The 23319-nt window shown below is 40.7% G+C and overlaps 2 protein-coding genes across 4 annotated transcripts in view; both read right to left on the reverse strand.

Moving 5' to 3' along the window:
* si:dkeyp-27e10.3 (UPF0606 protein KIAA1549) overlaps window positions 1–6144 on the reverse strand; it is a 48035-nt gene extending 41891 nt beyond the window's left edge. The window contains exon 1 of the mRNA XM_041977056.1: window positions 6082–6144. The gene's annotated coding sequence lies outside the window, so the exon portion shown is untranslated. The remainder of the gene's footprint in view (window positions 1–6081) is intronic.
* Window positions 6145–17097: 10953 nt separating this feature from the next.
* LOC121635037 (coiled-coil domain-containing protein 136-like) overlaps window positions 17098–23319 on the reverse strand; it is a 28071-nt gene continuing 21849 nt past the window's right edge. For 2 of the 3 annotated variants that reach the window (XM_041978061.1, XM_041978059.1), the window contains exons 8-9: window positions 21338–21452; window positions 19443–19527 (exon numbers count right to left, since the gene is read on the reverse strand). In XM_041978061.1, coding sequence (XP_041833995.1) covers window positions 21348–21452 — 105 coding nt within the window. In that variant the 3' untranslated portion in view covers window positions 19443–19527; window positions 21338–21347. Of the gene's footprint in view, window positions 19528–21337; window positions 21453–23319 lie in introns of all 3 variants that reach the window. The other variant, XM_041978060.1, reaches the window with a different exon arrangement.

Genomic DNA, 23319 nt, shown 5'->3' on the forward strand with positions numbered 1-23319 from the left:
TTAATAATCAATAATCAATACTAGACACATGACTCACCTGTCCCGGCTGGACAAGTGACGAGGATTTATCAAATTTTAAAGGACCTGATGTCTTCTGTCCACCAGGACACCCTCCATCCCAAATTTCCCTGAGGGCTCTCTGAAGGGATTAATAAAGTATTTCTATTCTATTCTATCCAACCAGTATATCCTCCATATAACCAGTATATCCTCCATCCAACCAGGATGTCCTTCATCCAACCAGTATATCCTCCATCCATCCAGAACGTCCTTCATCCAACCAAGACGTCCTCCATCCAACCAGGACATCCTCCATCCAACCAGTAGATCCTCCATCCAACCAGTATATCCTCCATCCATCCAGAACGTCCTTCAGCCAACCAAGACGTCCTCCATCCAACCAGTATATCCTCCATCCAACAAGGATGTCCTCCATCCAACCAGAACATCCTCCATCCAACCAGTACATCCTCCATCCAACCAGTATGTCCTCCATCCAACCAGTACATCCTCCATCCAACCAGTACGTTATCCATCCAACCAGTATGTCCTCCATCCAGCCAGTATGTCCTCCTTCCAACCAGTATGTCCTCCATCCAACCAGTACGTCCTTTATCCAACCAGTATGTCCTCCATCCAGCCAGTATGTCCTCCATCCAACCAGTATATCCTCCATCCAACCAGTAGGTCCTCCATCCAACCAGTAGGTCCTCCATTCACACAGGACGTCCTCCATTCAACCAGGATGTCCTCTATTCAACCAGGACGTCCTTCATCCAAACAGAATGTTATCCATCCAACCAGAACACCCTCCATCCAACCAGTATGTCCTCCATCCAACCAGTAGATCCTCCATTCATACAGGACGTCCTCCACCCAACCAGGACGTCCTCCACCCAACCAGAACGTCCTCCATCCAAGCAACACATCCTCCTTCCAACCAAAATGTCCTCTATCCAACCAGTATATCCTCCATCCAACCAAGACGTCCCCCATCCAACAAGGACATCCTCCATCCAAGCAATTCATCCTCCCTCCAACCAGGATCACATCCTTCATGATCTGTCACATTTACATTCATTTCTGAAGTACCACATCAGTACATATAACCCAGATTCAGAGCCAGAAATGCTGTGATGAAAAAAGATAAAATAAAAAAAAATAAATAAATAAAAAAAAAAAAACACACAGTACAGAAAAAGTGAAACTTTTAAACCTGATGAAATGTTTCATTCAGTGGAGTTGCTCTAAATATTCTTAAAGTTCAAATCTCAGATAACATGTTAATGGTAATAAAAACTACAAATAATATTGGATCCATTTAAAGCTGTGATACGGCTTAGAATATTCCTACAATCCAACAAGCATCTTGCTCCTCCCTGTAGCAAGATGCTTCCATCTTCAGCTGCCTGAGAGAATCAAGAAAACTCTCTTATTTTTGTCTGATTTTCAGCTGGTTGACATGTTTTACAACACGTGGACTCTGTACATGTGTGTGTGCTCACTGCCGTGGACACAGAGAGCAGCTATGACATGCCGTCATGTAAACCAGATAAATAGCATCAGACTCTTTACTGTTAGATAAAGGACGAAGTGGAAACCTGTTTTACAGGAAATGTGACTTTAAATGAACATGACCAACCAGGATGTCCTCTATCCAACCAGGACTTCCTTCATCCAACTAGTGTTAATTTTATCAGCCATTTTAAATTTAGTCTGTTTTATTCCAGTTTAAATCATGCTTATTAGTTTTTATGACATTTAGTCAACCTCCTCCCGTTTTTATTTAGTCAAGTTTTAGTTGACTATAAGTCGAGCATTTTAGTCTTTATGTTAGTCCAAAAAAACATCATTTTGTCTAGTTTTTGTCAACAAAAACTGTCAGCATTTTAGTTTAGTTATAGTCAGGACAATTATTTTACCCTTTTACTTTTTTTGTCAGTAGATAATATTGAACATTGTTAGTAGTTAGTACAACGATGTTAAATGAAGTTTAACATTAATAAACTAGATTTAACAATCCATTTAAAACTCACTTTAAACATAACTATCATAGTTTATGCAGAAATAATTGCAGGCATTTTTATGTTTACATGCATTTATTTATATGAATATTGATGCAAATTCAAATCAAATGTCCTTGTTGTGTTAACCTGAAGACAAACAGAACAGCATTTTATCTCACCAAATAAATACATTGGGATGCAAACTCCTAGTGCAGTGGTTCCCGACCTTTTTTAGCTTGGAACCCCATTTTGATAGCACAAAACTCTGGGGACCCCAAACATTCAAAACACAGACAATTGTACTTACTTTTATACCACATTTAGGCTATTTCATGTATGACAATGTAGGTTAAAGTTGTTTTGAATTAAGTGTGGTGTATTTTATCTAGACGATTTGTTTTAGTACATTTTAATTTTTAGTTTGCATGCATGTGTAGCTGTCCAGGTGTTTTAAGTGCACTATAGTTCACTTGCAGCTCCTAGATTAGCTCATACTTTTGTCTGCTTTAATTAAACTTGCAATCCAACTGAAAACAAAGTTGCCCGACCAGTATAACGTATCTAAGTTAGCATAGATTCAACTTCACACACAATTCTATCAACAACTGGCCATGGTCGCTGGATGCTAAGAAGCTAATGTAAGTTAGCCAGCCACACACAATATCAACAAGTGGCTGCAGCTGAAAGCTGTGTGCTGCTGCTAGGACCAAGCCTCTTCTGGGTGCTTTTAGACGGGGGAGGGGTCTGTGCAGCACTGAATCCACACTGAAAAGAGTAAACTGTTTATTCACATCAGTCTCCAAAGTCTCCTACCAGAAAAACTTGTTAGATTTGTCACTAGTCGCTTTTGTGAAAAAAAAGTCGCTAGAGGGGTCTGAAAACTCGATAAATATAGCGACAAAGTCACTAAGTTGGCAACACTGAGGTGGTGTGTCAGTGTGTGCGTGGCGGAAGGACAGAGGAGAGAGGATTTGACAAAATCATATCATATAATAATATAATTTTCGTCCCGTCTTTTTTTGTGAACTAAAATGTCCATAGATTTTAGTCCAGTTTTTATTTAGTGAACTATATTTTCGTCTCGTCTTCATTAGTCCACGAACATGCATTCTGTTTTAATCCCAGTTGTTTATTAATGGGGATTTTAGTCTCGTCTAGTCTAGCTTTCATCCTTCATCCCACCAGAACGTCCTCTATCCAACAAGGAGGTCTTCCATCCAACCAGGACGTCCACGGGAGGTGGCGTCACTCCTTCTTTATTCATTTCCTATGGAACCTGCATGATGAGGTGAAAATCGCTGTCCTCCTCCAGCCAAGAAACATTCGTGCATGTCAAATGTTGCGCTCGTTCATGTAGGGCTTGCGACGCGACACAAAAAAATATAAAAATTTTACATTTTTGATGCTGTCGCCTGGCACTACAACCAACCAGGGAGGGGCTTCATGAACTGACCAATGAGAGCAGGCTAGACAGCGCCGTCTGCAAACACTTTGAACATGGAAGAATAGATTATTTTAGCTTAATGAAAGACAGCTGCGGAGCACCAGAGTGAATTAGTCCAAACGTAGGTTCTGGATTTATCTGGATCAGCCTTGAGGTCCATTAAATGATGATTTTCATGATGCTGTTTCCTATTTTGTAAACTCGGATGAACCCAGGGTTGTCTTTCTTTTTTTACAGTAAACAGCAAGATTTCTATCAATTCGTGCAAAATCTTCTGATTCTCTATCCGTCATACTTTGTCACGTCAGGGACCGGTTTGAAAATGTCAAAATCCCCACCAATATCATAACCAATCAAATTTCTTGGAGAAAAGCGATCTTAGAGCGCGATGCACGGCACTGCTGACGTCGCTGCCGCTCCCATGTGTTCGGTTTCACGAAGGTTGCGATGAGTTTTGCCTGTCACTGTCGTTGGTCACCTCCCATGTGTGGAGTCCATTAAGCGGTCGGAGCTGTGGGAGGAGTCTGCACCAGAGCGCTGCAATGCCAGCAGCGCTCAATTTGCAACTGAAAACAGCACAAGAGGAAACTGTGAATGACATAAATAATCCTTTCATTTTTATGATTGTTGAAAACCCAGATCGTATTGTGATGAAAAATTCGATTAATCGCCCAGCCCTATCCTCCATTCAACCAGGACATCTTCCATCCAACCAGAACATCCTCCATCCAACCAGAATGTCCTCTATCCAACCAGGACATCCTCCATCCAACCAGGACGTCCTCCATCCAACCAGGACATCCTCCATTCAACCAGAACGTAACCCATCCAACCGGTACGTCCTCCATCCAACCAGGACGTCCTCCATCCAACCAGGACATCCTCCATCCAACCAGAACATCCTCCATCCAACCAGAACATCCTCCATCCAACCAGGACATCCTCCATCCAAACAGGACGTCCTTTATCCAACCAATACATCCTCCCTACAACCAGGACGTCCTTCATCCAACTAGGACGTCCTCCATCCAACCAGGACATCCTTCATTCAACCAGAACGTAACGCATCCAACCGGTACGTCCTCCATCCAACCAGGACGTCCTTTATCCAACCAGAACGTCCTACATCCAACCAGGACGTCCTCCATCCAACCAGGACGTCCTTTATCCAACCAGAACGTCCTACATCCAACCAGGACATCCTCCATCCAAACAGGACGTCCTTTATCCAACCAGAATGTCCTCCGTCCAACCAGAATGTCCACTATCCAACCAGGACATCCTTCATCCAACCAGGACGTCCTTCATCCAACCAGAAAGCTCTCCATCCAACCAGTATATCCTCCATCCAACCAGAATGTCCTCCATCCAACAAGGACATCCTCCATCCAACCAATACATCCTCCCTACAACCAGGACGTCCTTCATTCAACCAGGACATCCTCCATCCAACCAGGACATCCTCCATTCAATCAGAATGTCTTCTATCCAACCAGGATGTCCTTCATCCAACCAGGACGTCCTCCATCCAACAAGGACATCCTCCATCCAACCAATACATCCTCCCTACAACCAGGACGTCCTCCATACAATCAGGACATCCTCCAACCAACAAGGACGTCCTTTATCCAACCAGAACGGTAAGACCTGAGGCTCCCTGCCTAAACCGAACCAGAACTAGAACTGACTCTGAACAACAGTGAAGTTTACAACAATGTGAATGGAGGTCTCCACCACCGACTGCTCCAGTCTCCTGAAACTAGAACCAATGACGTGTTTAAATGAAGCTCTACTGGACCAGCTGAAGTTTACTAGATTGTCAAACAAAACCCCACAAATCCTGGAGGTGGAAGACCAGGAGGGTCCAGGATCTGAGACAACCACTGAGGGCCCCCGCAGACTTTCAGAAGTAACTTATGGTTCTGTCTGCATGAAGATGAAAATGTTTTCCAATCAGACATTTTTCATCTGATAAACTGATCATTACATTATCTGAAGGTTTAAGTGATTGATCAGCTGATCAGATCAGAAAATTTCTCAATCAACTAATTTCAGAAAAAAAAAACTGAAAAATGTTACAAACTGATCAATTAATGACCATAAATGACAGCAGCTGTAGGGTGGCAGTGCTGTTTGATCACTGATCGGGTATTGATCACCGGCAGCTGTCTGACATCGTTTCATAATCAGTTTCTTTTCTGAAACGTCACCGCGCTCCGCTCGAAACCATGTTCGGGTCTGTTCCTAGACCGCTCGCACCTCTACCGGCCCGGCTCAGCCCGGTTCGGCCTCCTCTCACTGACCTCATAACGCGCTAACAGCCGAACATACGCCGCAGACACCGGCGGCTACTCGCCACTTCGCAGCCGTGATTCCTGTTTACAGCCGTGCATGAACCGGTCAAGTCCGGTCCGGCCCGGTCCCGTGCGGCACAGGTTGTGAAGATTAGGACGAAGAGATCCGGTGGAGACGCGAAGCCTCCTCCCTCCTCTGCCAGCCGCAGCTGGAGCCGTGAGCTGCGGCCTCACTGTCACCGCCCTAATCACATCTCAACCGAGCCGAGCCGAGCCAAGCCACTCCGTGCCATCATCACCTCAGCAAACCTTCAACCCTGTCAGACATCGGTCCTACCTGCCATCCTGGAGATGCGGTTCGGGCGCGTCACGCCTCTCCACAGCCGCGCGGCGCGCTCCCTGCGCGGGACGGAGGAGGCGGAGAGACAATCCTCTTCCTCCTCTACCCGCAGTCTTCCTCACCAGCGCGGACAGATGAATAAAGCATCCTCCTCCGGTCCGGATTCATCAGATGCAAAGCACGTCCAGGCTCGGTACCACTCCAGGCTCAGTACCAGTCCAATCCAATCCCGCCCGCTGCATCACTTGATCCAAATCTGCAATTCAAATATCTTCTCTCTGACACAGAGACGTTTCTGTGACCGACCCGGTTCAGTAGCCGCTGGTTCTGACCCAAACAAATTCTGATTCTGACTCAGATCCTATAGAAACTGGTTCTGGGTAGATTTACAACCTGAGATCAGAAAAAGATCAAAATAATATATATATATATATATATATATATATATATATATAGATATATAGATATATATATAGATATATAGATATATATATATATACACATATACACATATATTCATTCATTCTCTGGTCCATTCTCTTGGCCCATTAAGGGTCGCGGGTAAGCTTGAGCCTATCCCAGCATTTAACAGGTGAGAGGCAGGGTACAACCTGGACAGTACACAGGTCCAGGACTGCAGAAAGTCCTGGACCGGTTCATTCCTCTCTCGGGATCTAGGTAGGCTAAAAAACTCAAGAAACCTAGTCAGATCAGTCTGAAACTTTGGGCTCAGAGTGAACATTATTTAAAACTCTGGCCAAGTTTATTAACGTGTAAAACATTTCTGACAGAAACAAGCAGATTGTCCACTTTAATTTTTCTAAAATATTTTAAACTGGACTTGTAATTCTTCTTGATTTTTAGTTTTCATGAGAAAATGAAAACAATATTGAATAAAGTACAGGAGATCACATGCAGATTGGTAGTAAAACACTGAATTTGACTTTTGTAGCTACAGCTAATGCCGTGATGAAATCAGTCTCCTGATAAAATTAAACCTTACAACAACAGTGATTATGCTAACAACAGTTAGCATCACTGGCTTTACAGTTAATTCTTATTTTAGTCATATTAATTAAATCAAATAAAATCAAATCAAACTTTATTTATAAAGCACCTTTCATGCCACATGCAACACAAAGTGCTTTACATTTATGTATATAAAACAAAACAAAGTAGGTATACATAACAATAGAAACACTCACCAAAATATTTCACACAGCTGCACGCACACACACACACACACACACACACACACACACACACACACACACACACACACACACACACACACACACCAAGTAGCCTTCCCTCCCCATTCTATACAAACATGATTCTCTTATTTCTGTCTCGAACTGAATGTTATTAAAAATACTAAAAGTGATAAGCATCCGGCCTGATGCTGCTGTAAGGAAACAATATCAGTGTCATGTGGATCCATCCATACCAGTACCAGAGGACCTCAGGGTCCGCGAGGGTTCATCATTTAAAAGTAAGTCGGATAAATAAGAAGGCTCAAGACCATTAAGACATTTATAAACTACTAAAAGAACCTTAAAATCAATCCTGAAGTGCACGGGGAGCCAATGCAGCGATTTTAAAACTGGTGTGCAAACAGATTTAACTTCAGTTACACAAAGTTACAATTACACCAGCAGGCCAGAAACCTTTGATCTGAACAACAATAATTAAATGATTAAATGCCAAATCATTAAAATTTTTAATCTCATTAATTACAGCTTAGAAATTAATTGATTAGACACCGTTAGCTGAAATTAGCCAGTTTTCCCTGCAAGCTAATGCTTACAAATATTTAGTGTTAACTGAGCTTCCCTTGGGTAAACATCAGATGTCCAAGGGTCAGTAAATGCAGCATGTAATGTACTTCTATATGTTGTTCTGCATCATCTCTACCATGTTCTAGATCATAATGCAGAATTCCAACCATCTACACATTATCACATGGTGATAATATCCATCATAAAACCACCAGATGTTGACAAATGACATTAAACAGTTAATATTGGTGAAGAAACTGATTAAAAAAAAAACAAAAAAAAAAAAAACTGATGATCTGGCTAAAAACACAAATGTTTCATTTGTGCCCCATTTTACAGGCCAGTGCTCGGGTCTGGCCCCCCTTCAAAACTTTTCTAGACCTGCCCCTGCAGAGTTGAAGTATAAATCCTGTTTACCACCTGTCAACTACAGTGTTTTAGAAGGTCCTGCCAAAAACAATACTTTGAGATAAATATGTGTTGGTATACACAAAAGTGTTTGTGTATCATGTGCTGATATCTGGTGTTACGTGCCTACGTGATGATGGAGAGACGAAAAAAAAAGATAAGGTTGTGAGGGCTGCGTGTGGTTAAGTTGTCTGTTCAGTAAAGCAACAAAAGACAATGCTTTGGATCCTTTAATTCAGAGTGCCCAACCTAATTAGGTAATAAGGTCGGCACACAACAATGGTGACAAGGACCATGCTTCGACAAACAGGACAACCAACGGCACCACGGCAAGCTAGCAAAAAGTTTGAGCTAGCATGGAAAAATCAAGCACACAGCCATCTGCTTGCTACACATATTCAGCTACACTCGGACCAAGATGGACACAGTGATTAACATCTTTTAACTTGTACGCTGACAGGAAAGGACTAATTTTGACACAGATGCAGTCAAGCAGCAGATACGTGCCCTTCTACTGAACTTAGCCGGACAGGCCGTGCAGGACATTTTCTCTACATTACCGCAGACGGGTGAGATGAAGGGTTATGCAGCAGTGGTGGCTGTGCTCAACCCATATTTTTCCCCAGGTAAATGCAACATATGTACGCCAAACTTTCCACAGGTTGTCTCAAAAGCAAGGTGACAAGGTGCAACAAGGTGCAACAATTTTACACACATTTAAGACAAGCTGCTAGAGACTGTGACTTCCAAGGAGATAGAGACAACCAAATAAGGGATGCTATCCTGAGTAAAGGCATTTCTGAATACATATGGAGAAAGCTACTAGAGGACGGTTCAGGTTTTACGTTGGCTCGTGCATTGGAGGTGGCTTCACAATGTGAACGAGTGGAGGAGCAGTTGGCAGCGATGAGCATGACCGAGGTGAAGACAGAAAGGATTGGATACATGGTCAATCGGATTTCAATGACAAATAAGGAAAACACTTGAAACCAAAAATAAAATGAAAGAAATTAACAAAATGGACAGACAGTGCTACAGGTGTGGCTATACTAATCACATGGGTAAAGATCCCAAATGCCCAGCACGAGGACAAACATGTCACAAGTGCAATGGTAAGAACCATTTTTCAAAAACGTGTTGTACAGAAGGACATAAGAAGCAATATGTAAATGTGGTTGAACAAGATGATTATGCATTCTGGGTAAATGATAATGTTCCTGAGAAATTTACATTTTCTGTGGGGGGAGTTGAGTTGAACATGTTAATTAATTCTGGTGCTACAGGTAATGTGATGGGAGAAAATGTATGGGAAAAGCTAAAAGTTAATAAGGTAATGTGTCATTCATATGTACCCAAAGAGCAGAGGAATTTGTATGCATATTCCTCAACACAGTCACTATCTGTTAAAGGTGCATTCACATGTGAAATCAACATCGGTGATAAGACTGAGGAGGCAGAGTTTATTGTGATAAAAGGTGATGGGGAACCACTCCTTGGGAAAAAGACTGCTGTAAAGTTAGGGGTGCTGAAAATGTAGCTGCTGTCAGAGATTTTAAAGCCTGCCGCACACGAGAGCTATCTACTGAGCTAAAAGTCATTTGAGACTGTTTTCTCAGCAGAGAGCTCGCCCTGTGCGCCTTATTTTCGCTGAACTTTCTACCTCGCGAGGCCTTGAGGTGAAAACCAAACACGTTTGATACTTTTTGCCTCACGAGGCAAAAAAGTCACCGTGTGCGTGCTACAAAAGTTACGTGCTGAGGGCAGAAATTCAAGTGACCAATCAAGACGCGCCCTCTGCTCACATGATTCCAAGATGGTAGCCCCCTCTTGTCAGAAATGAATGAAACGGAGACAGAGGTGGATATGGAGGAAATATTGCTACTCCTTCTGTTGATGAGGCGCCACGTCGCCGGCGTTCTAAAGTTAGGAGAACATGGGTGAGGTCATGGCTGCAAAAGAGGACAGGGCAAGGAGTTTATGCTAATCTTCTCCAAGAGATGCGACTCGAAGACCCAGAATCCTTCCGGCAATACCACCGCCTGGACAGAGAATCCTTCGAGAGGGTGTTGGAAATGGTGGGTCCATTGATCCGCAAAGTTGATACCACGATGCGACAGAGTATCAGTCCCGGAGAGAGGCTTGCCATCACGCTCAGATTCCTGGCTACAGGTATGGTTTTTACAATGTAAATTACATTGCATGCAGGATGACTGTGGCTGGCCCTAATTTACCATGTTTATATGTAGCAAGCTCTACCAAAAAGAATTATGTCAATTTTGTTAGAAAAAGCAAGGCCATCCCAACTATATTATGCTTGCCTCCCTTGGTATGACAATTGTGGTTTATATTGTAAAAGATGATCTTGATTCGTTGTAATTTATGGTTAAGATTTTGATCCTGTGTCTTTGTAAAGCTCATAAGATTTTAATGTTTCTATATTTTAAGGTGAAACATTTCGAAGTCTGGCCTTTCAATTCAGAACTGGAGAAAGGACAGTCTCAAATATTGTTGATGAGACATGCCAGGCGTTGTACAGCACAGTGAGGGAGCAGTATATGTAGGTAATGAATTGCATTTTATTCAAACACAACATTATGCACTACAGATGCAACAAGTTATTAAATAATGCAGTTTACAAAAATAAATGCTCTATTAGTTTAATATGTTCTAAAAAATAGAACAGTAGAATCACACATTAGACCATCTGTGAATGAAAGAAAAATGTTTGTAAACATTCATTTCAAACAATGAACAGAATTGTAAACAATAACATGGACCTAGTCTTAATTTCTTTAGAGGTCTCAACTGTGTCACTCTGTGTTGGGAGGTTGACAAAATCAAAAGACAAACATAAAAGCTGAGGTGAGGAAAATAATACATGCACACTGACTCACACACTGACACTCACTGGTGTGGAGGCTGTGAAGTGGCACTGACACACACACACACACACAAACCCAAAGTAAAAAATATAAACTTTGTATGTATACACAATATTTGCAATGAAAATATCACAGTGTTTTATACACTTGGTCGTTGTCACCTGAGACATGATTTTGGTAAACAGGGTTGTGTACTTGTTTGGGACCGACCCACTCATGTCGGGGATGAAATGGTTGTGGCTGGTGGTTAAACATAGGTGGTGGTCTTGGGCTGATGGGGTGTGTATTTTGGCCAAGTGTTCCCATTTGTGCCTGAAATAAAATATTATTAATATGGAATGTTTCTAGTGTATGGATCAAAATCAGACAATGTTTGTGTGACATACCGACCAAATGTACAAACTGTATCATCTTCCAATTTTTTTGTGCCTTGTTTCTCTGAGTAACTGACTCAGCCAACCCTTTTATCAACTGATATTCTTCAGCATCTCGTTGCCGTTTCAGATTGTTTGGTCGTATGATGGGTTGTTTTGTGAATTTGGGGGTAGATGTGCTTGTACTGCTTTCTCCTTCATCAGCTTCACTTTCAAAGAGAGAAGATGCATCATTGGGGTCTTCACTTTGGCCATCATCTAGCACGTCAATGGTGTCCTCACTGCCAGTTTTATCAAGATGGTGATGGCTGAAATTATTAAATTAAAAGCAAACATTAAATATCTCTTTTTTTCAGGTCCCGACAACGACAGGCGAATGGATGGAAATTGCCAAGGAATTCAAAGAGAGGTGGAACTATCCTTGTTGTGTCGGAGCAATTGATGGCAAACACATTGCCATCCAACAGCCAGAAAACAGTGGTTCAGAGTACTTCAACTACAAACATTTCTTCAGTGTTGTACTCTTAGCTCTTGTAAATGAAAATTACAAGTTGACATATGTAGACGTGAGGGCAACTGGCCGTGCCGGAGATGCTGGCATATTTGCAAACTCAGCATTAAAGAAAGCACTGAGTGAAAACTCTGAATTTGCCACCAGCTGAAGAGATAAATGGAATATCCACCAGCAAAATTAACTACCACATAGTTAGTAATGATGCATTCCCACTGTCACTAACACTGATGAAACCGTACCCACACAGAAACCTGGACCAACCGAAACAAATTTTTAATTATCGGTTATCCAGGGCTAGACGGGTGGTCGAGAATGCATTTGGCATTCTCTCCAACAGGTTCAGGGTGTTTTTGACAACAATCAATCTCAGGCCTGATAAAGTGCAACAAGTCATTTTGGCTGCCTGTTGTCTGCATAACTATATGGTGGGAAACAACAAGCTTTCCTACATCAGCATTTGTGATAGTGAAGACACTGCTAACCATACCTTGACTGCTGGAGCATGGAGGAATGACCCCCCCTTGACAGGACAGCAGCCAACTACTGATCGAAACCCCAAAGCTGATGCAAAGTTACAAAAGCAGCTCCTAACTGACTATTTCAGTTCTGACTATGGAGCTGTGCCGTGGCAGCATGACACGGTCAGTCAGTGATGGTATAAAGTAGACAGGAAATCAAAACTAAGGTAGTGTGAATTCAGTAGGCTGAATCTAATGTCATTTGTCTCCAAAGAGCCCCCTATGTTTCTAGTTGCCAAAAATCAGTTGCCTTTAATCCTCCAACAAGTCCAAAAGCTGATTAGACGGACACTGTACATTTCTTATTGTGAATCTTTCCAACTGTATTTTTTATGTACACATATGTTGCAATTTTGTGATTAATAAATACATTATTGAGGAAATACTCACCATATCCAAGTTTGTTATTGTTGGCCGAGCAGCGATGTAGCCAGAAATTGCAGTTTTTCCAAAAGCCATTTGGAACGTTTGGTCAAGTGTTTCCTGGCACTTCCACTTGTTTGAGGTTTTCTGGCCTTGGTATAGCTGTTCCACAGCAATCTCATTTTTATTTTCACCCACTCCACTGAAAGAAATAGGTTTTTTTTTAAATGCACTGTATTTGTTATGAATACATCTCATATTCGAATGTCTAACAGGATTAATTACATCAGGTAAAGTACATTATGCACTGGACATCTTAATTGCAAGCCACAATGAAATTGTGGTTAAAAAGTAAATTGTATACCATCCAAGACTTAACAGTCAATTTACCCATCCTATCTATGCAGAATTACAATCATCACAGGAAATACAGACCAGTCTATATACAAGTATAGCCTATTTCCACAAGCAAGTATGAGTGGTCTGGATAGGATTATTGATACTGATACCATGGTCAGTGTTAATTGTAATGCCAACTGGCATGTATTTTTCGTATATATGCATGTGTAGTTCGGCAAGTCAAATTACAGTAATATAACACCGTACACAGGATGTTTCAAGCTCCCGGCTAATACGGGGCAGTTGGAAAACCTAGCTGGTACACATGACGTTGCACAGTTCGTACCTGTCTGGTCCAATCTTGCTGCCATCTCCTTGAATGCCTGCTCGCGCTTATCCCTGTTTTTAAAGTCCGACAAGGTGACGACATATAAACAGGGATAGTCTGGCCACATTTCGACCAATTTATCTTCCAAAATGTAGTCATTGACAACTTCGCTGTGGGTCGCCATCTTGGAACCATGTGAGCGAATCATGTGAGCCGAGGGCGCGTCTTGATTGGTCACTTGAATTTCTGCCCTCAGAACGCAACTTTCATAGCACGCAGACGGTGAGTTTTTTGCCTCGCGGGGCAAAAAATATCAAACGTGTTTGGTTTTCACCTCAAGGCCTCGTGAGGTAGAAAGTTCGGCGAAAATAAGGCCCACATGGCGAGCTCTCTGCTGAGAAAACAGTCTCAAATGACTTTTAGCTCAGTAGATAGCTCTCGTGTGCTGCAGGCTTAAGGGATGCAGTTGGGAGAAAGATAAATGAACTGATTGATATGGACATTGTTGAACATGTAGAGGGACCTACACCTTGGGTAAATCCTGTAGTGATACACCCCCAAAAAATGTCACAAAAATATCAGAATGTGATTGGACATGAGAAAAGTGAACGAGGCAATTTCAGTGGATGAAATTCTCCAAGAACTAAATGGCTCTGCAGTCTTCAGCAAATTAGATCTGAAGTGGGGCTACCATCAGCCAGAGCTAACCTCAGAGTTCAGAAAAATCAGAACATTTGCAGTGCACATTGGAGTTTACAGATACAAAAGACTGATATTTGGAGTCTCGTCTGCCAGTGAGCAATACCAACACGAGATCACCAATGCACTGGCAGGCACTGAAGGAGTTGAGAACATATTGGATGATGTGATCATACATACCGGACCAGGAGATGCATGACAAGCATCTCCATGCTGTCATGAAAAGACTTTCTGACTGTGGACTGACACTAAACCCAGAAAAGCACCAGTTCAACATGGACAAACTTGTATTCATGGGAATACTCCTGACACAGAGAGGCATCGGGCCATCGGAGATGGAGAGTGAGAGCTGTAGTAGAATTCAGAAAGTCCAAGAACACTGCAGAGGTGAGAAGCTTCCTGGGACTGGTTGGCTTCAGTAGCAGGTTCATTTCACAGTTTGCCACGCTCTCTGAACCATTAAGACGTTTAACCCGTAAGGAGACTACATTCTACATTCGAAATCATGTGCAAGGATAGAAAGGTGGATTCTCACACTACAACCATACAACTTTAGAGTAGTTTACATTGCTGGAAAACTGAACATTGCTGATTCACTGTCAAGACTGCTGTCAGATACAATACCAACGGGGATACACAAACAGGAATCAAAGGAGTATGTGAGATTCATTGCAATAACTGCAACTCCAAAATAACTTACCACAAGAGAGGTTGAAGAAGCCTCTGCAACAGACAGAGTTAACAGAGGTGCGAAAAGCAAATGCAAAACATGTGCACCCATTGTAAATGAACTAGCTCATGAGAACACTTAGGAATTGTTGGAACTAAAAAACATCTGAGAACAAAAGTATGGTGGCCTGGTATGGACAAAGCTGCAGAAAAATACTGTCAAGCATGCCATAGAGTTCAAATAGTAAATGTATTGGGCTTGTTATGTCGTGGATGCCTTAGTTAAGATAAAAATATTTACGCAATGAGTTACTGCCATTAATGCATTATTTTTGCCCTAATTTTTTATGCTTTTTCATATATTATGTTTCGATGTTTGTGCTAAGTTACACTATTTAACTTGACCAATATGATACTGATTACAGTTTTATTTTTCTTCACATTTCAACAACATACAACACAGGCAGCTTTCTCTTTTAAAGGTTTGTTTTTATTTACAGTGCTACCAGTTTGTTGTTGCTTCCATTGTGTACCAGGCTAAGCTAACACTGTTAGAAATAAACAAGCAGATATAGCTTCACACCTGTACATCACATTGTTTTTCTATTTACCAACAACATATATAAATTTATTATTAATATGTTCCTTTGCTTCCACTTTTTGTGCTAATAAACCTGAGAACATCAAGAATAATGCACAGAAACTTTAAACCACATTTAAAGATGATCATTCTGCAGTAGCTAACGAAAAACTAAGATCAGAGATCTGTCACTTTTAGAAATGACATATAACACTGACATAACAGCTAGCTAGCTAACGTCGGTCAGGACTCAACAAAAACAGAATGACTAATAACTGGGTAATCTGTTCGTTTTTAAATGAACTTTTGGACTTTATAAAGAGATCAAACAGAAAAAAATAACTAAAAAATAATCCCCCCCCCCCCATCCCAGAAAACATGACCTTCATCTGCAGTTTTCTTGTGACTCGCATTTAACCTTGATGCCACTTGGGTGGGTTTGGCTGTCTGAACTCATCCACCAGATGTGGTTCAAATCTTCTTTTTTTTTATCTGATTTTTGTAGGTTTATAAACAGACTTGTTTTATCGTTTAGTGCAGAATATTCCCACAAAGTGTTGGGGTTTGAGCTTACCACAATGAAACAAAGAACAGGTCTACTGTGATTAAACAGATTGTTCACTAAAAATACGGTTATAATTATTTGATTAAAGAGGATCTCATACAGCTGCAGTCACTTTTCTATAAATCCAGTAATACCAGACAGTTAAATCAGCTGACTGGTAAATAACTTCTTGTAAATGAAGCACAGTGATCCCAAAAAGTCCAAACATCATCAGGTATTCATAAAAAAACAGTTTGTACAGAGTAAAATATCTGCATGCAAATTCTGGGAAGATGGTCAGATAAAGCAGTAGGAAGCAGAGAAGTTGCTAAACACATCTAAACATTTAGATTTCTGCACTGATGTTCCCTGTTAGACAAAGATCTGGAGTTACAGTATAAATTCTACATCACAGATTCACACAGAAGTCTCCAAAATACAGAAACAACATGAAAAAACAGCCTGGAAGACCTGATAAACAACAACAAAAAGAAAAACTAGTTCATAGATCATACACATCTCCATCAGCAGATACATCTAAGATAAGACTGACTCACTCATTTTTCTCTGAATTTAAACACTTTTCTTAAAATTAGGACTTGATATAATTTTAATTTTTTTTTTTTAATCCCTCATTTTTTCGGCGTGTTTGGGATTCCATACACCAATAACAGTAAAAAACATTGATATTTTAGCTCAGGAAACTACAGGATTGACATTTTTCAGTCAAAGTTTTAATCAAAGCTTTCTGCTTGTTATTAATGATCTTATTAACGTTACTACAGCCATGCAAGAATTACACTGAAGTCTTAATGAGACATGCATCTATCAGCGACACATAAACAACCACATTCTAATCAATAACCTGCTAATAATCACTTTGCTTGATGAATGTTAAAAAGAAGACTTGATTCAGCTGTTTTTGTCCTGTTATTCCATCACAGTTTAATCCAGCATCACATTCAGTGTAAATTAGTTGGAATGTCTTTGTTGTTTTAATATTTACTAAATATCTCATCTCTCTTCACCCAGAACATCAGGATCACAGTCATATGGACATTTAGTTCTATTCTTAGTGGATGTTTGGTCTCTATTTAAATGTATACATAAATCAGGATCCATTTCCATTGGAAAATATCCTCTATAATCTCTCCTGTATTTAATTTTTAAAAACTATTTTTCACTGTCTTCTTTTATAACTAAAATAAAGTGTCATTTGCATTAATAAAAATCTGGCATTAATACTGTAATGATACCACATTTATTCGACTTTTACTTCCACTGTCGAGATATTTTCAACAAAAACAGTTGTATGAATTTTCCTGTTGAATAACAAGAAATTAATCTGTCTTTCTCATAAATTGTCTGTGCAAAAATATAATTTAAGATTTGAAGCAACGTCCGTTTCCTGTCAAGTATTTTTCATCAGCCATTTAAAGCTAAAAGGAAAAAATGATGTCAGCTGAGTGAATCTGCTGTTTTCATGCTACAGAACAAAGCTGGTCAATAAGCAGCATTAGCTGTGACATGATGAGGTTACATACAGCAGGAAGCAGGACTGAAGCAGTCCAACACAAATCCAGTTTTATCTGGTACCTTTTCCTCCATTATCAGCAAGTGCAAAAAATCCTTTTAATCCAGAAAGAAAAATAAGGCAAATAAGACTTTCAGAGCACGAACTTTTTGTTAAAGTAAGACCCTGAAAACATCTGCTACGTTTCTGAGTTTGGACTCTTTACAAAGTGACTGGCATCGTGCTATCTGAGAATCCGGTTTGGACATCTCTCTTTGGGTTCTGCTGGTTCAGGTTTCCTGATTAGGATCATTTTCAGAACAAACAATCAGCTGTTCACTTGACAAATAAAACAAATAAAATTGTTGTAGGTGCGGCTCTGGGTGGTCAATAAGCTGGTCACGTGATTCTCAAACACCTGCCATCATGACCCACAGGTACGGTTCAGGTTTTCTTTTACAGACACAAACTGATGGTTTCATACTGAATGTGAAGACTTTTCACCTCTGAGGGGCGGCTGTGAACACAAGAAGCAATCAGATGGACTGTGGGTGGGCGGAGCTAAAACAGATCCTCCAATAATTAGGAATGAACCACCTTCATCCTCAGTTCTTGCAAGACAGACACATTAAAAGACAGCTTCCTTTTTTATATAGTTTTAGAAGCCATAAAAAAGTTTCTTCACTAAAAAAAAAAACAATGATAAAACATATACATTTTTATTTTTGTCATTGTTCCAGAGTCAACTTTCTGTCCTCTAGTGGACACAAACCACTTAACACAGAGAGCTACAACTGTTTGCTGATCAGAAATAATAAATTATGAATAAAAAAAATGTTGAAAAAAAAAAACAATAACTAGGAAATTTCTGAAGAAATTTTATGGATGCCAATACAGCTACTGCCCGGTGAGATTACGGCTGCCATTTTACATGTTTTAAGGGGGCAGTCTGAAAACAAGGAGCATCTGTCTAACTGGTTGCTATGGTGACAGAGTTATTAAATGCTGTCTCACACAGTAAAGGTTTTATCTTTTATGACCTGTTTAAACTTTAAATGAAGCTTCTACATAAAATTATGGCTGAATTATAGAGATCCAAATTGAGTTTCATTTTTATTCATTTAGGTAAAACCCCATTAATTTTCAATGAGAAAATTTCAGCTTTTCATAAAGACTGTGTGATGAATGATAACCTAAAGTTAAAATAAACTTCTGTAGATCAAACCGCATGTTTTGGTGTAGTATTTGTTTGGATTTTCTCAAAACTTTGTGTCAACTTAAGTGCTGAAAATCATGATAGAAACTGATAATGTTTTACGTGATATGTGAGAGGTTGTAATATGTGTCCTTAGATGCTTTCCACTTCAGCATTCAGAATAAATTAAACTATAACTAAATATTCAGATTTTCCTGGTTATACCTCAAGACAAAAATCTATTATTCTTTTCATGTTTTGTATAAAGCTGTTGTTTCAATCATGAAAACCTTCATCACGCAGATAAAAATCACAATGTCACTTTAATTCTGCTTGTTGTTACAGCAGTTAGATACCACCAAAGAACAACCATGTGGATCATGATGGTGAATGCATGGAAGTCACAGCAGGGATCAATGAACCTATCATCTGACCTGCTGCATGGTGCCGACCCACAGCAAGAGTCTTTGTGGACAGTCATATTGCTTTTCCCTCCAGCACTCACTGACGTCTGTGGCGTTCGGTCAAAAGCGTCGAAGTGTTGTGACAAGCAGACATCCGGACAGCAACATGGATGAGGGCAGCGCTGGATAGATGATGGCAATCCCACAATCCCACAGTTTGCTGTGAGGTCACTTCCTGTTAGTCCTCAGGCTCTGGTGAAGCTGGGAACCACCAGAACCACAACAGCTGCCATGGCAACTGCCACCACCGCCAGGTTCCAGCCTTCAGAGTTGCTCTGCAAAGATGAGCAGTGTGAGAATCAGCTTCATTAGTACAACAGCTTTCATACAGACAGAACAGCAGCACAGCTCCACAGAGGGTTACTGAAGGGGTCCCAGAGGGTTTCAATGTCTTCTGTTACAAAAGCAAAGCAATGCCATGACAACGTGAACATAAAAGAAAATCATATCATGTAACAGCTAATGCTAAAGGTGGATTTATACTCGCGCAGCATCTGAGTATGGTTACGGTTACTGCGTAGCTGGCACTGGTGAGTGTGGTACGTTTTGGTGTTGTGTTGCAATGACAACAATTGACCAATCACAAGAGAGTACATCCGCATAACTGACTGCGTAGAAGGGGTGCACGTCAGGTCTGGAAGAGGTGCGTGTCGGGCCTCCGTGGAGCTATGCAGTGCCTACGGCAGTGACGCAGATGCCATGCAAGTATAAATCCGCCTTAAGACTGCCAGCTCCTACGTTAGCAGCTAACGCTAAGACCATGGGCTCTCACATTAACAGATAATGGTAAAGCTGGAGCTATACTTGCACAGCGTCTGCATCAGGTCCAGACTGCGTGCAGAAGAAATATGTGTATATACTCGAGAGTAGGGTAACAGCGTCAGGTTGCAGTTTCTTTTCTGGATTTGCAGGTGTAGCGCTGGCATTGGGTGGCAAATCCACAGGGCGGAGTTTCTTTGATGGTTTGCTTTATTTCCTGTTTTAGAACAACAATGGTGGCATATATGGTGCAGTGTCTTCAAGAGATTGTAAAAACAGATGAAGAAATTATCCATCTGTTGAACATTTTACAGGACAAACAAATTAGAACAAGAAGTAGAAGTCTGTCTGCAGTTATTCAGCAAGAAGATTCAAATATCCATTAATCCATTAATAAAGAAAATAAAAGGAAGTTACATCACAAAGTATGTAAACTGATAGAAATTTGATTATTTCATTTTAAATTTCTCCATAACTTTAGCTACAGGCTAGTTAAATGTAATCTTCTTATTGGAATTTGTTACACAGCTGACTGACACATTACTGCCACCAGGTGGTGGGAAGGTTATTTCTCATACCTTCAACTGATAACTTCTACCGTCTTCAGATCTAAAACTGAAATTTTTTGCAGCCGGTCAGGTGGCCTCATGATTATTTAAAATGTCCATATGTGTACATTTCAACATGTGTGTAGAAATCCTGACCACCTGAACTGACCCCCCTCATCATACCAACTGAAGTCAGATCACTGAAGCAGCGCTATGTAACTTTCTGACCCTAAAACTTTGTTTCTGACTCATTTTGATGCTACAAAGACATTTATAATGTGGTTGCCCTTCAGCGTCCTAAGGATGAGAAACCAACCCCTTCACTACTGTATTTTCTGGGACTCTGCATTACTTTTTAGCAGGATGTCCTTTTACGGCATCACGCTAGCAACTGGATATCAACACAATGACCATTTTTAATGTGCACACTGTGGCTGATTTGTCAAAGAAACCCAGGAGGACATTAGGGGAGGAAGAGCTGAAAAGTGACAAGAATCAACATCAGACTGACTTTTACTGGCTGATCAGGTCTCAGAGAAGAGATGGGATGAAGATGATGCCATCATGTTGGGTGGGGGGTCACTCAGAAAATCTGACAAAGTTCAATAGTGGAGTTTAAAGAGACATAAAACCAGTTATTCCTTTGCCTTGTAAATGTTCTTTTATTCAAACCCCCCCCAAAAATAACATTTTGGCCTCCAGATTGTACATTTTACACCCCTGGTTTAGAAGCTAAAAGAATCAAAGTGTTGGGTAGAGAAAAAGGGCGTGGCCATACCTGGTCCCCTTTAGGATGCCAGCTCCTCCCACCAGCACCAAATCAAGGCCACTATTATAATGAATCCTATGAGGGGGACTGAGAGAACAGGGGGCTCAGATGGGCGAGTGCAGTTCTGGGGAGAAGACAGAGGGTAGGAGTGGGGGAGGGGGGTGGAGAGAGGAGAAAATAAAACCATAAAATAATCCCAACTACAAAGTCAAAGGGAGGGAGGGAACGGCGAGCAGGAAGCCATGGAAATCAGCTGATTTGACGGATGGAAAGGAGAAAGACTGAATGACAGAAGAAGCCTCAAACTCAAAGAGCTTGATCTCAGTCCTCTTAACCCTTAAAACTCCAGGACATTTATTACTTTCTCTGCTCTGCCTGGTTTATTTGTCCTAATCAGTTTGTAAAAGCTGAAGCTTTTATTCCTAGTCAGCATGCAGACATGATGTTTTCAGGATGGTCTCAACTGTCAGATTATGAGGCTAAAATAATGTAAAATTAATGTCTCAATAGATATAGCAGCATAAAGGCCAACCAGAAGAAGAAAGCAGAACCTTTTTACTAACAGAACTTTGTAGAAATAACACTCAACAGTGACCAAGCGTTTTCTCAATATTAGATCATTCTCTCAAGTCTGCTCTTGATTGGACATTACCATCAATCTAAGCTCTCTGATTGGTTGATAGTTTGACAGGAAGTGGCTTCATCATCATTTCCAGGTCTCTTAGCAACATAGTAGTGATAGTGATCTTTTTATGATGAAAATGTGATAAATAATGCTGTTATCATGGATCATTGTGGATTTACCAGATAGAGTCTACATTTTGTGGCTGGATTCTAAACCACCTGGATGGGTAAAGGGTAAACTATCCATCACAATTTACCCCACGTAGTTACACACTACTATATACTACTGTTCCTGAGACACTGATGATAATAGAAGAGAAAGACCTCGGGGAGATCTGATGGAGATTTAAGGGTTAAACTGATAAGAACAAATAAAAAACTGAGAGATGTTTAGGGACCAGATGTGTTTACCACTGCAAACATCCACATTTTACCATTGCCTCCAACTCACCGCAAGAGGTCATGGATAAAAGTTTCAGATTCATGCAGGATGATGATACAGGAGGAAGACTGGATGAAGAGAAGCAGAATTTACGACTTTCCATTTACATGCTGCAGGTCAGTCACGTCTGATCTGAAGAAAGTCCCAGTTGAGTCCACGAGTCAACAACTAGAAAAGCAAAAATCAGGTCTAAGAACCAGAAAGACCTGAGCTTTGTAGTCCTTTGTTGTCCTTACTCCTACGACTATATTACTATTTACTAGGATTACTTTACCCATTCTTAGGTTTATTTTCCTCATTCCTAGAATTACTACTACTGAAAGTAATGTGGTTTTCTTTTAGGAGGAGATAACCATTTACATTTTCTACTATAATCCAGGTGAATTTACTCCGACACAGTAACACATGTCTTGATTCTGTAGTAAATCCACATGTCTCAGCTTATTGTAGAGACAAAGATTATACAGTAGTTGTGGAGATATACCTAATTTATTTTGGGAATATTATTTCAGACAGGAGGCAGAAAAAATAGACCTCATGGAGAAGAGGTTGAAGGACTGAACAAGGACGAGCCTCTGCTGTGTGACAGCTTCAGGGTAAGCCTGAGTCATCTTCACTCCGCTGCCCTGATGTAAGAACACATTCTTAAACCAGTCACTGTCTGTGTCCCAGGTCAAAATTTTTCTTCCATCGGTTTAGAGTTCATTCAGGTTGAATGATTTTCATGGCTAAATCCGGAAGATAAAGACCAGTACTGGCCAAAGTCTTGATGGGGGACATAAACAGAACTGGATTTTATCTGATCTGCCACATATTTTCAACATTTGCCTCTTTTCCACCCATCAGTCTGAGCACTGCCAACATCAGGAACATCATCTTCCAACTGCACACAAACCTCAGTGGTCAGCCAAAATCAGAATGGATT

The sequence above is a fragment of the Melanotaenia boesemani genome, chromosome 23, assembly GCF_017639745.1.
Source record: "Melanotaenia boesemani isolate fMelBoe1 chromosome 23, fMelBoe1.pri, whole genome shotgun sequence".
NCBI classification, from domain to species: domain Eukaryota; kingdom Metazoa; phylum Chordata; class Actinopteri; order Atheriniformes; family Melanotaeniidae; genus Melanotaenia; species Melanotaenia boesemani.